Source organism: Bactrocera latifrons, unplaced genomic scaffold (genome assembly GCF_001853355.1).
Source record: "Bactrocera latifrons isolate USDA-ARS-PBARC rearing strain unplaced genomic scaffold, ASM185335v1 scaffold_58, whole genome shotgun sequence".
NCBI lineage: Eukaryota > Metazoa > Arthropoda > Insecta > Diptera > Tephritidae > Bactrocera > Bactrocera latifrons.
In genome coordinates, this window is record NW_017537245.1 from 1343942 (window position 1) to 1357500 (window position 13559).

The 13559-nt window shown below is 35.1% G+C and overlaps 3 protein-coding genes across 3 annotated transcripts; 1 reads left to right on the forward strand and 2 right to left on the reverse strand.

Annotated features, from left to right (window-relative positions):
- The first annotated feature begins 3175 nt into the window (after nt 1-3175).
- LOC108974713 (pre-mRNA-processing factor 19) lies at nt 3176-7809 on the forward strand. Its single transcript, XM_018942727.1, has 4 exons — nt 3176-3344; nt 3487-4505; nt 4577-4917; nt 7381-7809. Exons 1-4 carry the CDS (start codon nt 3326-3328, stop codon nt 7523-7525), a joined length of 1524 nt encoding a protein of 507 aa, XP_018798272.1. The 5' UTR covers nt 3176-3325; the 3' UTR covers nt 7526-7809.
- A 2-nt stretch (nt 7810-7811) lies between these two features.
- Nucleotides 7812-8574, reverse strand: LOC108974715 (ragulator complex protein LAMTOR2 homolog). Its single transcript, XM_018942728.1, has 3 exons — nt 8375-8574; nt 8099-8285; nt 7812-8049 (listed from the first exon to the last, which is right to left on the reverse strand). The coding sequence occupies exons 1-3, from the start codon at nt 8440-8442 to the stop codon at nt 7927-7929; spliced, it is 378 nt and encodes a 125-aa protein (XP_018798273.1). The 5' UTR covers nt 8443-8574; the 3' UTR covers nt 7812-7926.
- Nucleotides 8575-9992: 1418 nt separating this feature from the next.
- Nucleotides 9993-13357, reverse strand: LOC108974716 (kelch domain-containing protein 10 homolog). The gene is made up of 3 exons (XM_018942729.1): nt 11904-13357; nt 11090-11650; nt 9993-11018 (listed from the first exon to the last, which is right to left on the reverse strand). The coding sequence occupies exons 1-3, from the start codon at nt 12684-12686 to the stop codon at nt 10668-10670; spliced, it is 1695 nt and encodes a 564-aa protein (XP_018798274.1). The 5' UTR covers nt 12687-13357; the 3' UTR covers nt 9993-10667.
- Between the last annotated feature and the right edge of the window lie 202 nt (nt 13358-13559).

Here is a 13559-nt window from a genome sequence, read left to right on the forward strand (position 1 = left end):
TCATACATGGTACTCACAAACTTTCCTTTGATCTTAAGTGCTACGTCGTCTGCATAAAAAATCACCCRGCAGCCTAACCTCCCTTTACAGTAAGCATGTTGCGCTTCTGTTAAATGGTCTCTCGAAATACGCCTCCTTATGTACAAGTCCATCTATCTCTCCAGAGTTTTTAGTAAGAAGAAGGAAAGGCTGATAAGCCTGAAAWCCTTCTCCGAAACTTGGGAGCTTTTGCCAGCCTTCAGGATGAACGTAACTCTGACTTGTCTCCAAGCCCCGGGATATATCCCAGTCATATGCAGTTCGCATAGATAGGTGCCAACCAGTTGCATGACACCTTAACAGCCTCCTCGGCGTGCTAGTATGATGCCTAAGCGACTTYTTCCCACAAAGTAACGCGAAAAGCCACTATTGATGGGGTTTTTAATTCCAATATCGGCGCTGAATTCTATTCTACGCGATACCCAATAAACCACCTGATCAAATTTGACTCGGACTGACGTCTTTTATTTGACATTTTTATTGCCTTCAAAATAAGCTCATTTGGAGCGATAAAAAGTATGTCAACGCTTCATAAAATTATCCATTAAGTGGTTATAAGCCTCGGCTGGGATGGMTTTCTATACSTTCAGCGAGTTTCAGTTTTTTCGTTTCGACTCATTTTTGAAGCACCACTGGCTTTACAACRATAAACTCACATGTGGTCAACAATATTTGATGAACGTTGGATCCTTTCTTTTGCAACCTCTACTCGACGTCGTTTTTGCAAATGTCTTTTGTCAAATCAAATTAATAACCACAAAAATTTTATAAATTCCAATGGCGATTTTTTATAGGGAGAATACAAACTTTTCTTTGTAAATTTCGTCATATCAGTTGAGTTGAGTTGAGTTGAGTTGAGTTGCCTCTATCGGAGTTTCATGCTTCTAATACCAATGCCTTAGAAAGTCGTGTATCGAACAAACAACTTGTATAAATCAAGTAGAATTTTTGACAAGAGCGCAGAGCTCAAACATGAACGAATGAAACCGAATCGGCGACTGTTAATACTGCTTTTACGAACTTAATTACTTAGAAGTATATTAATTTATTACTGTTTATTAAATTCAAATTAATAAATGTAGTTGAATGTCAAAGCAAACTTGTTTAAAAATAATTTTTAAAAATTTTGTAAAAACACTAATTCACTAATTAATCTTCATTTTGTTCACAAAACTTAAATAAATCTTTAAAATCACATGACAAAATATTAATGCTTAAGCAGATTTTAGAACCAACTTTTTGTTGCTACCCCCACCTGGCTATGCATACTAATCATATCTTTATTTCACTTACATATTTTTTGTTTTCATTTTAACTTTTTATGAATACTTACTTATGCACAATGCAAACCAGTTCCTCCTCTTTGATTSGGTATTCTTTGCATTTAAATTTCGATTTCATTTCAATATTGTTGCGTTTGTTGTACCATAAAAAGCTGACTTAAGTTATTAAGTAAACAAAAGCGAGGTGGGAGCCGGAACCTTCACACTTCCGAAATACTACAGTTTCTTCCAGGCGGAGGTCTTTGCGAACAGGAAAACTGCTGAGATAGCGAAGTAGCAATGCAGGAAAAAATATAAATAAAATCAATATATATATGTATTACGGGTGAACAAAACATATGGACTTTTTTTTACAAAATTTTGACAGATTTGTGAATTCATCGGTCCATATTTCTTCAAAAAATGAAGCCGGTAATAATGTAACCGTCAATGGCGAACGTTGATAAACGACTTTTTGATGCCTGAAATTGAAGCACGTGATCTCGGCGACATTTGGTTTTACCAAGATGGKKSCACTTTCCACACATCGCATCAATGAATGGATTTATTGCGAGAACACTTCGGTGTGGCGATAATGTCACGTTTTTAGGTCGGTCGATTAGCCTTGTGATATCACACCGTTAGACTTCTAGTCTATGCGGTCAAACCCTTTTCGATTCAGACTTCGGAGCAAAACATYACGAGTGTCTTATTACAGTTACTTGTCAAAATGCTCGAACAAGTTATCGAAAATTGGACTCAATGGATCGATTATTTGGGACGTAGACGAGGCCAACATTTGAAAGAGATAATCTTCAAAAAATAAAATTTTTTTTTTCTTTATACAAGTAGGAAATCTAAAAATTAATCACCGTTTAGTGCGTCGATAACCAGGCGGCATTTAAGAAAATAATTTCACATCGCGTTATGTCAGAGAACGTCCAAAGAAGCAGGGAGGCAATGGATGTRATGGCTGCCGGAAAGCCGSCTCATATGCACTGGATTCCATTTCGAAAATAMAATGAAAGTTCCACAAGGTCTGACAGACGGATGAGGACGAGATGGAATCCCTTAAGGACATGCCGGATAGCGAAGACCATCTACAAGAGCCCCGAAGAAAAACACGCATGCTTTTTATCAACACGGTCTCGGAAGGACTGCAGGATGGTCATTGGCTTAATGACAGCTCACAACTTACTGGCATCCCAAGTGAGCCATATGGGCATAAGTAAGTAACGACGATACGTACAGAAAATGAAAGTTCCACAAGGAACTTGTCATCTTCCAATGTAGTGAAGATGGCAAGAGACTAGATGAAATATCAAAATTATATATCAAGTCGCTCTTAAAGTTCGCAATAAGCGTTCTGTATGGTGAATATTACAGCTAAAATTAAACTAAACCTCCATTTGGCATTAGTACTAAAGATCAGTATGTTTATGTATAGCGTGATAGCCGGCCAGTATAACCTAACCTAAGTAATAAAATAAACAAAYATATCTCTGCAAGAAATGCGTCAGCTAAGGCTGAGTTCGCGATTACTGACTTGCCTGTTGGCCTCATGTCAGTGACATTAAGATCTCAATCCAACTAWACGCTCACAACATTAAACATTTAGTCAACCAAACTTCGGACGCTGTCAATTTCAGATATGTATACACTAAACGATATTCATAGTGAAGTTAGCATTTGTTTTCAGTATTACAAAGCAAAATTATTGAAACAAAATTTCAAATTAAAATTTCGAATTGCTCATAGAACTTCGTATCACATGTATTCAACAATAAAACAGTACCTAACTTGATAACAAGGGGTTAAAAGTATATTGGGCAAGATTGTTGATAGCTGGTAACATCTAAACAATATTCAGCGTCTGGCATCACTAGTAAATTGGTTATTTCGCTCAAAAGCAGTGTATTGTTTTTCGTTTGCAAAAATAAGTAGTTAAACTATTAGAAAACTTTAATAATTTGGAAGCAATTCTCTTTAACAAAACCTAAACTTTAACTAATATACCATAAATAATGTCTTTGGTCTGCGCAAGTATGTATAAAACAAATCAATCTAAAATGCATTTTTAGGTTATGTTAGAAAGCGCTAATGGTGCCGCTCTTAATAATCACAAACAGCATTTATGTTACATACTTGAAATATTATTATTTAACTAATTCGCTAAATTTCGCAGTTACAAATGAAGTGCCAGACACACCTGTCATCTCGCCACATTCCGGCGCAATATTTGAAAGGAGAATCATAGAAAAGTACATACTCGAAAATGGTTGCGATCCAATCACCGGCAAAGAGATGAAAGTTGAAGAATTGATTGATATAAAAACGCCACCAATAGTGAAACCGAAACCGCCGAGTGCTACTAGTATACCAGCCACATTGAAGACTATGCAAGACGAATGGGACGCACTTATGTTGCATTCGTTCACACAACGACAACAGTTGCAGACGGCGCGACAGGAACTCTCGCATGCATTGTATCAGCACGATGCCGCTTGTCGTGTTATATCTCGTTTAAATAAGGAAGTGGCAGCTGCACGTGAAGCTTTGGCCACACTCAAACCACAAGCTGGTATTGGTACCTCAACTGCGCCAACCTCGATACCACAACCAGCTATTGCTGCCGAAGCGGCAGGTAATGCTACGCAACCCATTGAGCAGGCTGGCATGAGTGCCGAAGTTATACAAAAGTTGCAAGACAAAGCTACCGTTTTGACACARGAACGCAAGAAGCGTGGGCGCACAGTRCCAGAAGAGCTGGTTACCCARGAACAAATTAAAACATTTATGACTGTTGCTTCACATCCTGGTCTACATTCGGCTTCGATACCTGGTATTTTAGCTTTGGATATTAATAGTGCGGATCATAGTAAAATTTTAACGGGTGGTAATGATAAAAATGCTACGGTTTTTAATAAGGATACCGAACAGGTCGTAGCCATACTTAAAGGGCATACAAAGAARATTACCAAAGTCATCTATCATCCGGATGAGGATACTGTTATTACGGGTTCACCAGATATGTCTATACGCATTTGGCATGTACCCACTTCGCAGACACAACTGCTGTTACGTTGCCACGATGGACCTGTTACCGGTTTGTCATTGCATCCGACAGGCGACTATATACTCTCAACATCATCGGACAAACATTGGGCATTTTCGGATATTCGAACTGGACGTTTGTTGACAAAGGTTAGAATTTAATATATGTAATTAGCAACCCTTCGCATATGAGTATAATTTCGTACGTTTCCCTGCAATAGGTAATTGATACAGCAGAGGTAGGTTTAACAACCGCGCAATTTCACCCTGACGGCTTGATTTTCGGCACTGGTACTGATGATTCACAAGTGAAGATTTGGGATTTGAAAGAACAAAGTAATGTAGCTAATTTTCCTGGACACACTGGTCCGATATCAGCGATTAGYTTTTCGGAAAACGGTTATTATTTGGCTACTGCTGCAGACGATGCCTGCGTCAAATTGTGGGATTTGCGTAAATTGAAGAATTTCAAAACAATACAATTGGATGATGGTTATGAAGTTAAGGATCTTTGCTTTGACCAGAGTGGCACATATTTGGCTATAGCGGGCACAGATGTGAGGTAAGCATAAATAGTAWTAAGACTTTTTTGTTTGTATATTTTTAAGTTTATTAATTACTTCAATTCGTGTACTGTTTTTCGGCGCACACAAATAGTTGTGTCTCTTTGACGTTGCAATTCATGTTTTTTAAAATGTGACAACCAATTCTGCAAGCGTGTTTGCTCAACCAAAGCTCGTCGTGACTTCTCTTTCGCCAATTTAAAGCGTCGACGCACACGCTTCTCAACTTCCTTGCAAAGTTCTGGTGGCATGTCATCCAATTCGTTAAGTAGCCACTGCAAGTAATGTGATAAAATCGTTAAAAAATCAATTGTTAACCAACAAATGCTTCCCACCAAGAGATGCGCTTGGATTAGCTCAATTTTAGCTACTGTCGTATCTGGTTCATCACGGCAAGAACTTAAAGCCGACTCTGGTCGCGATTGTAAAGATTTTAAACTTTGATGCTCATCCTCCACTCCGTTTTCTATGCCATTAAACTGTGCTTGTGCCTTCTCTGGTTCCGTACTTTTCATTGCACTTCGTTGTAAGGTCTTCAAAATTATTGGTACTATGGCGTTGAGTTTCAAGGACAATTTGCTAAGAAAAAGTAAATTAATTCATACGTTTTATGCACAAGTCATTAATCAGCTTACTCCCGACTTTGTTTGTGCTCATATTTTACTAAAGTCTTCTCTGCCTGCAGTTTTAWTGCTGCAACACGTTCCGTCATAAAGTGAGGGTATTTAAGCATTGGCGGAATTTTGCAACGTGCTTGTGTCTTTTGCTGCAAAAGTTGGCGGCGTTAAACATGTAGTTCACTTATATTATAATTACTTGCACTTACGAATTTTTCATATACCAATGCAACAATATGATTTAAAAGCGCCAAATTTGTGTAACGCTTATAATAATTTGTAAGTTTGCTTCGGATCAGCTCAAACCCCTAAACACAAATACTGAATTAGTTAAAAAGTATTAATCATATTCCGTAGAGCATACCCTCAACCAAACATCCGCATTCAAATGATTCCTTTTAGCCAAATATGGGCGCACAACCGCAGCCATAAATTTTTTTACAACTTCAATTTGCTGCATGCCGGTGTCGCTTTCGTTTTGTAGTTTCAGTTCAGCTATCTCCTTAGGTAAAATTAGTCTGTCACCTKCAGCACCAACCGCTTCATCATCGATTTCATCAAAGTAACCCTATAAAGTAAAACCTTTGAAGTTATACACAATTTCACGTTATTTAATAGATTACAATTAATTTAAGTAGATATAAAAATCGTTGATACACTTCATGCGCCTCGACTAAAGCGCGCCTGTGTTCCTCCGTCACCGCTTTTAGCTCATCTGCTAAAGTGCATTTTTGTAATTCCTGATATTTTTCCAGCGAAGCTGTCATATCCTTAAAAGCGTTTGCTTCAATTGTCTCCAATGAATTATCTGTGGACTAAATTTATTTCTTTTATTCGTATAACTTTGTATTTAAATTTTTTTTAGTAGCATACTTCATAAAATTCCAGCAGTCCCTCATATTCGTCATCTTGTTGTTTTTTCTCGCGTTCTTTGTCCAAATACATTTGTTGAGTTGAGTATATCATAAATTTTTTACGTGTTATTTCACGTAACAATAATATATCGCTGCATAGATTAAAAAATATGTATAAGAAATTAATTTTGGTTAAATTTCTAGTATGTATGTATATATAATACAGTACGTTTTCATGCGAAATTTCCTAGCCAAACGTTGCGTACGTGCGTCCTTCACGTAGCTTGGATCGATAGTAGTTACAAGACAAGGCGCACGCGGATTGACCACACCGCCACGCTAAAGCAGAAAATCCATATAATTTAATTTTTTTTTTTTTTTTTTTTTGTTTTTTTTTTTGTTTTTTGTAATATCTACTTGTTTCTCTTGGCTTAGAGTAAAGTTACAATTTACATATTTTATCCAAACTTACCGCATCGAAATCGTTAATAGTTAAGTTTATGTGTGGAAAAGTGTCTGGATCACGTAAATCTTTCGCATCGTAAAAATCTAATAAGAAAATTTTCAAAAATTTCCTTAATGTCTACAAGAAAACTTGCAATATAATATATTTGCGTTTTTAATAATTTACCTTCATATTTTCGGTAGATTTTCTTTTTAACTCTTTTCATCTTTGCAAAACTTTTGCCTTCGCCAAAAATGTTTTATATTTCTGTCTACAAAAAAGTTATTTAATACGTTGCCAGGTTAGTTGTCAGATAAACATATTTGTTACTTACACTCAACAAAATTAATATATATAAAATAATCGTTTCTATGGTATTTATCTGCTATACATATGTATATATCAGCTCCTGACTAAAAATCGTACATAGTGTAGCTAAATAAACGTAGCACAGCGTACAGGGGTTAAATGTCACAATTAATAATTTAGTAACAATTCACAATTTTGATTTTATATAATAATATATAGTTTCTCTTTACTTTGCAGGATTCACCTTTGCAAGCAATGGCAGGATTTGAAAGTCTTTAATGATCATACAGCATTGGCCACAGGTGTGCGTTTCGGCAAACATGCACAATATCTGGCTTCAACAAGCATGGATCGTACATTAAAACTTTATGCCATTGAATAAAATAAAATTAATGTAAAACATGTGGCGTAGGAAAAGAGACATACAATTTCATTTATTTACATACAAAGTTTTAGATTCAAAAGTATCAATAAAATTTACTCAGTTAATTGATTCAGTAGAAAGCTGTATGCATAATGGCCAACATATACATACATAAGTGTAATTTAAACTGTATTTATCGTTTGTAATATTGAACGGCTTACAAAAATGTATGTAATTAATTTGTAATACGCCAATTCCATTTCATCTAATTATATCTACGTACATACAAATAACACATACAACATTTCTAGATTTTTCATTACTAATTTACTTTTATTTAAAGGCTTAATATATTATTATTCCACTATTTTAGCTTGATCAACACACGCATATACTGTAGATAAACGTTTATGTGTGTTTTATGTAGCTGCAATCTGTTTTAATGGTCCCTCTAGATAATTTGCCAATGCCATCGCCTTCTGTTTAAGTAAACCCAAACCGACCGTTTCCTTTGCATACAAACAAAGCAATATGCTCGCCACCTGAAATTATACCATTAATTAAATAATTACACTCAATACGCTCACTTACCTGAGTTATAGCCACATGCCCACATTCACAATCCAATAACACAAATGTTAGGCGATCTTCACGAAATGCATTGCGCCCATGTTTTTCGTACGCCGCCCAGATACTACTTGCGATTGCCGCAGTGACACGAGCATCCTTGTCTCCATAACCAGCGTAGGCAAGCAAAGCACCTTCCTGACTAAGTAATCTAAAATTGTATAAAATTTAAGATGTAATTTATAAATCTTGTGTCAAACCACAATATATGTTATGGCGATTAGGCGCTTATCAACTTGCAATGTATTCTCCACACCACCAGTGTTTGCCTGTGCAAGCACTTGAGTTAGGGCTTTTGGTTTTAACATATTTTTCGAAATTTGCACTTTTGAATATACGAATGTTGATAAAAACTTGTGAAAATATCTGCAATAAATAATTTGGAAAATAAATTGCAACTAAAAACAAAACAGCCGATAACAGTAATACCATCCACATTGGAACTTAGCTTAACCAGTGTTGTATTTCAAATTGGATTTTATTTTTTAAATATTTCATTTTCAATTAAAATTATTATTATATGATTTGATTTTAAAGTGAATAACTAATATTCCGTGAATCAAAATAAACCACTAAATGTGTACTACAACAATCCTGATTAAATTGTAATTGAAAAAAAATAGTAGCAGTTTACAATTAAAAATGAACATAACCTTTTATATGCATACACACATAGTACATTTGTTTACATATGCATATCTGTATAGATGTATATATTTTGTTTACATACATTCAAAGCATTTTGCTTAAATTGGTGACGTCATTCACCATTCTATATGTGCTTGTTTATTAAATGCAAAATAGATCACATATGWATGTATGTATGCACTTTGATACGTCGCATATTAAGCCAACAATAAAAACAACACAGCAATGTAACAATGTGCCACCACCAAAAATCAGCTGCTTCGAATACACAAGCTGCTTATCATGGCATTGTTTACGATTCCATGTAAAACGCATTGCCTCCCCTCTGACTTTTGGAAAACAAACTATCACGCAGTTCTTGCCGCTCGCATAAATTACGCATTGGTATTTTTTTTTTAACTTTGAACTCCAGCTTTGTTCCATTTTTGTTCTAAAAGCGATCATTGCAGTTGATCAATTTCATTCCCATCGAATGGGGAGGTTAATGAACTCTGAGAAAGGTCAATTCAACTTGGACACCCCAAATGATCGAGTACATGCAACAGGCACTGCAGGCTTCAATATGAATTAGTTACAGGGATAACAAATGTAAGGCAGATACATTCATGCAAACAATCTCCCACGATGACAACTCACATAYGTACATACATACATATGTGCATAAATACAAGACATATACATACATATGTATTTTATATCGTCCTTACCTCCTGCTATAAATAAACTCAATAAATTTAGCAGCCGAAAACGTTAAAAATACAATAAGCGTTGTTCTGAAAGTTTTTTTTATTGCAATCATATATTTACAATTAAAGATTAACTTTAGCTAAATATGTTTCATACATACTAAGACTAAATTTCTAGCATAGCCTTGGCAATAAACACATATGTGTGTACATATGTATGTAGCACAAAATAGATACATACATATGTACATATGCATATGCGCTTCATTACTTTTTTTTGTACATCTTTTTTAAGTATGTACACTTGTAACTGCTCGTTGTTCATTGTGTTTAAATTCTTTATCATTGATCTCATTATTCATAATTATTTGCAATGCTTTGTTGGCTCGAATTATTTGGCTGAAGCAAAAATTACATAATTACATAAATATTGCAGACTTGTTGAGTTTAAAACCAAATTTTGCGAAAAATTAGTTCGGAAGGTGTACCTCAAAAAACGCTGACTTTATGCAGTTAAAATTCGGTTATTATATTTATAAATTACATTACTTATTATTTGGAAAATCTAATGGCATATATACGTACATAYACGTGTAGGTTCATTATTAGCATAAAGCTATCAGACTCTGCTCGACCACTTATGAAATTGGGTGTTACTAACTTATTTTAAATTACATATGTATGTATATAAATACATCAGTATGTATGCTCGTGTGCGTATGCAAAAGGAGTTGTGGCCCAATCTAATAGTGAGTATTGATGTTAATGTTGTGAAGTTCTATGATATCCGATATACATATGTATGTATGTATGTATGACTAGCTTTGAAAGCGTGTTTCTTACTTTTCTCAAAAAGAAAAAATAACATATCTACTGTAGTTGTTAGAGCGCCAGAAATATATTAAATTTTATATGATATTATTTTTTGCATTAGAAAGAAAGTTTGAAAGATGGGGCACACTAAGTTATGTTCACTGTTATTTTCGATGTACACGATACATAAGCATTAGGTTTTCCATTTATAAATATAATTATTTTGTTTATATATTATTTTCTTCGCTTTTCGCATTACTACTGTTAATTGTTTATTCAATACTAATGCGTTAATGGCCAAATGTTCCTACGGAGTAAAAAATAATAGTTATTATCACTGTTAATTAAACGTCGCGTTTTTTTAGTTCTATTCAATTCTTTAATAATCATTTGGTTTTGGTAGAATACCACAAGCGATGAGCGAAGCGTAGTGGTATACCCATTTTAAGTAGCTGTGTGTGACCATACGCTTTAAGATTTGGCTTATAATGCAACACAGCCTCCCAGCAAATTTCGCTTAACTTTGGTATGGTCATCCACATTTTGTAGAGATCATTGCACCGACGTATACGCTTAATATCATATTCAATTCCGCCGAATATGTACATACAACCGTTTTGGCTATGAGCTGCTGCGTGGAAGTACAATGGTTTTGGTAGCGCCGCTGTTTGTATTAATGTCCATTGTTTAGTTGTAAAATTTAATTTCCATATATCAGCGAAATATACTTGATCAGACTGCAAAAATTTAAAATTATCAGAAAACATATGAAATGTACATATACACAATTCTCACTATAACTACTTACCTGTAAGCCACCTGTTATGAAAGCTTCGACATCGCCATTAGATGTGGTATGCTGGACGCAGGAAAAGCACTTTCTTGGTTTTGGGTACCCAGAACTCGGTCGCGTACCTTGTTGATTTGGTTGTGATGATCTATCGGGTACGGTGTCAAAATATTCCCACCGATTCGTTTCCAAATTAAATGCAGGAATCCGTTCCAAATCGTATACTAAATTTGAAGTGCCACCCCCGAGCACATAGATATACTGACCATCGTAGACCACTTCATGTCGATAACGACCCTCCGGATCTTCGCGTATATATGGTCGACATATATAAACGCATTCCCACACGCGTGTGCGTAAATTTAGACGATGCACATCACAAGAGTAATCATAGCCAGTTGTTCCACCGATTGTATATAAATAATGTTCGTGTAAGACAATGCCCGGACCATACTGTGGTGTTGGCGCATCACCAGTAGCCTCAATACGCATAACACTGGGTTTATCAACTTGTGTTTGATAAATATAGCAGTCATTTGAGCAAGATTCGCCGAAGGGATATCCAGTCCCACCGTAAGACTAAAGGAAAATATATAATAGAAATATTATTATAAAATATTAGAATATAATATAAAGACAATGATTGTTATATAAATAATTTTAAAAATTAAAAACTAAACGTACTTATGTAAGTGAATGTTATGCTAGCATGCAAATAACTCTGTGTGTGAATATTATATATATATCAGACATACATATATGTATGTACATACAATCGTGATATCTGATACGAGATAATTTTAGTTCTTAACCTTATCTAATATTTACTTACGATTAATAAATTATTACTAATGATAAGTGCATTTGATGCCAACTCCCCTGGCATATTTCGATTCGTTGAAGGATTGTGCAACAGCACCCAACGTTTAGTTGCCAAATTAAAACGCCATAGCTCTTGAAAAAGCATGCCACTGCCATGTATGGCTGCATTGCTATTGCTTGGATTGTAACCACCTAATGTATAGAGATGTGATTCGGAAGCGACAACACGATGACCACTTCGCGCGAAGGGATAGTCTCTTGGTGCACAATGCTTTTTATAATTACACTTCATTAAACGTTGAGGTTTAAAAGTATATATGGGTTTATTAGGCATGCGAATTCTTTGATTAGAAAATTTACTACTGCCAACTTCACTTTCGCTTTCCGAATTGGTTGAAGAATCACCACCATAACCAGGTATATAATTATCAGATGCGTCGTCGCTATCCATTTCAACAAAATAGTCGGAATCTGTGTCGCTAGACATGTCCGACGCATCATCATCGTCATTCTCTTCATCAACATCTTCGTCGTCTTCGTCATCAACATCATATCCCAAACCCATCACGGGTTCCTCATCATCTTCATCCATAGGTYCTCCTGGTACGTGTTCCATATGATCACGTTGTTCGCCACCTTCGCCGTCCATTGCAACGAAAAAGAGTGTTGAAAAAGGTATGCTCCGTAAAATAGAAATAAAATTCCTTTCAAGGACAGCTATCAAATTCCAGGCGTGTAGCAAATTATTCAATAAATTTAACAAAGCTAGCGCAGCAAATCTTCTTATTCTCATTACAGTTCCGAAGTTTGATTTTTTTTAATTTTTTATTACTTAAATTTCACATACGCAGGTTTTCCATCACAATTACAATATTATAGTTTAGAAGTGCACTTGAACAATTGATGGTGAAACCACATTGAAATTTCAGCAATTGGATTTTTGTTTGTTGCCGCGCACAGCTGGTGGTGAAGGTCGAAACAATGTTGCTATCAAAACACAATTTCTATCGGAGGATACTATATTTAATTTGTCAAATTTAGTGTTTAATCGGCTCGAAATTTTCAATTGCATGTATTGACCTTGTTAGRCACTTGATTTTTTCTTAATTATATGTTAATTTTTACACGTTCGATTCTACGTTCAATATTTTTTTTTGGGATTTATGCAAGAGCGCAACAACATTACTTCCTCATCAATCAGCTGACAATTAGCGTCCACTGCTCCCCATACAATCATTCGCAACAGCTGTCAAATGAAATTCAAACGACACTTTGTATACACTCCGTATCATTCTGATTACGCAGTTTCAAATCTACACCGCCTTTATTACTTTTGTACCGAATTTTTGCTTGACTTAGATAATATTTCATAAAATACATTTAATTTCGGTATTTAACTTTCGCATATAATTTGTTTCACCACGTTTTTACTTAATTATGTGTTTACACGTCACACACTTTCAAATTTCTCTTACCAAATGAATTTCGAACAATTGCGAATAACCTGTTTACTGTTCATCGTAAATAATTCAGTAAGGAAACAACGGGCGATACCTAAATTAGTTGTGAACTATTTATCTGATTGAAATATTCCTTTATATCCATATTATATACAAAAMTTTGGAATTTTACATATTAGTAAGTAATTGAAAACACACAAATCTAT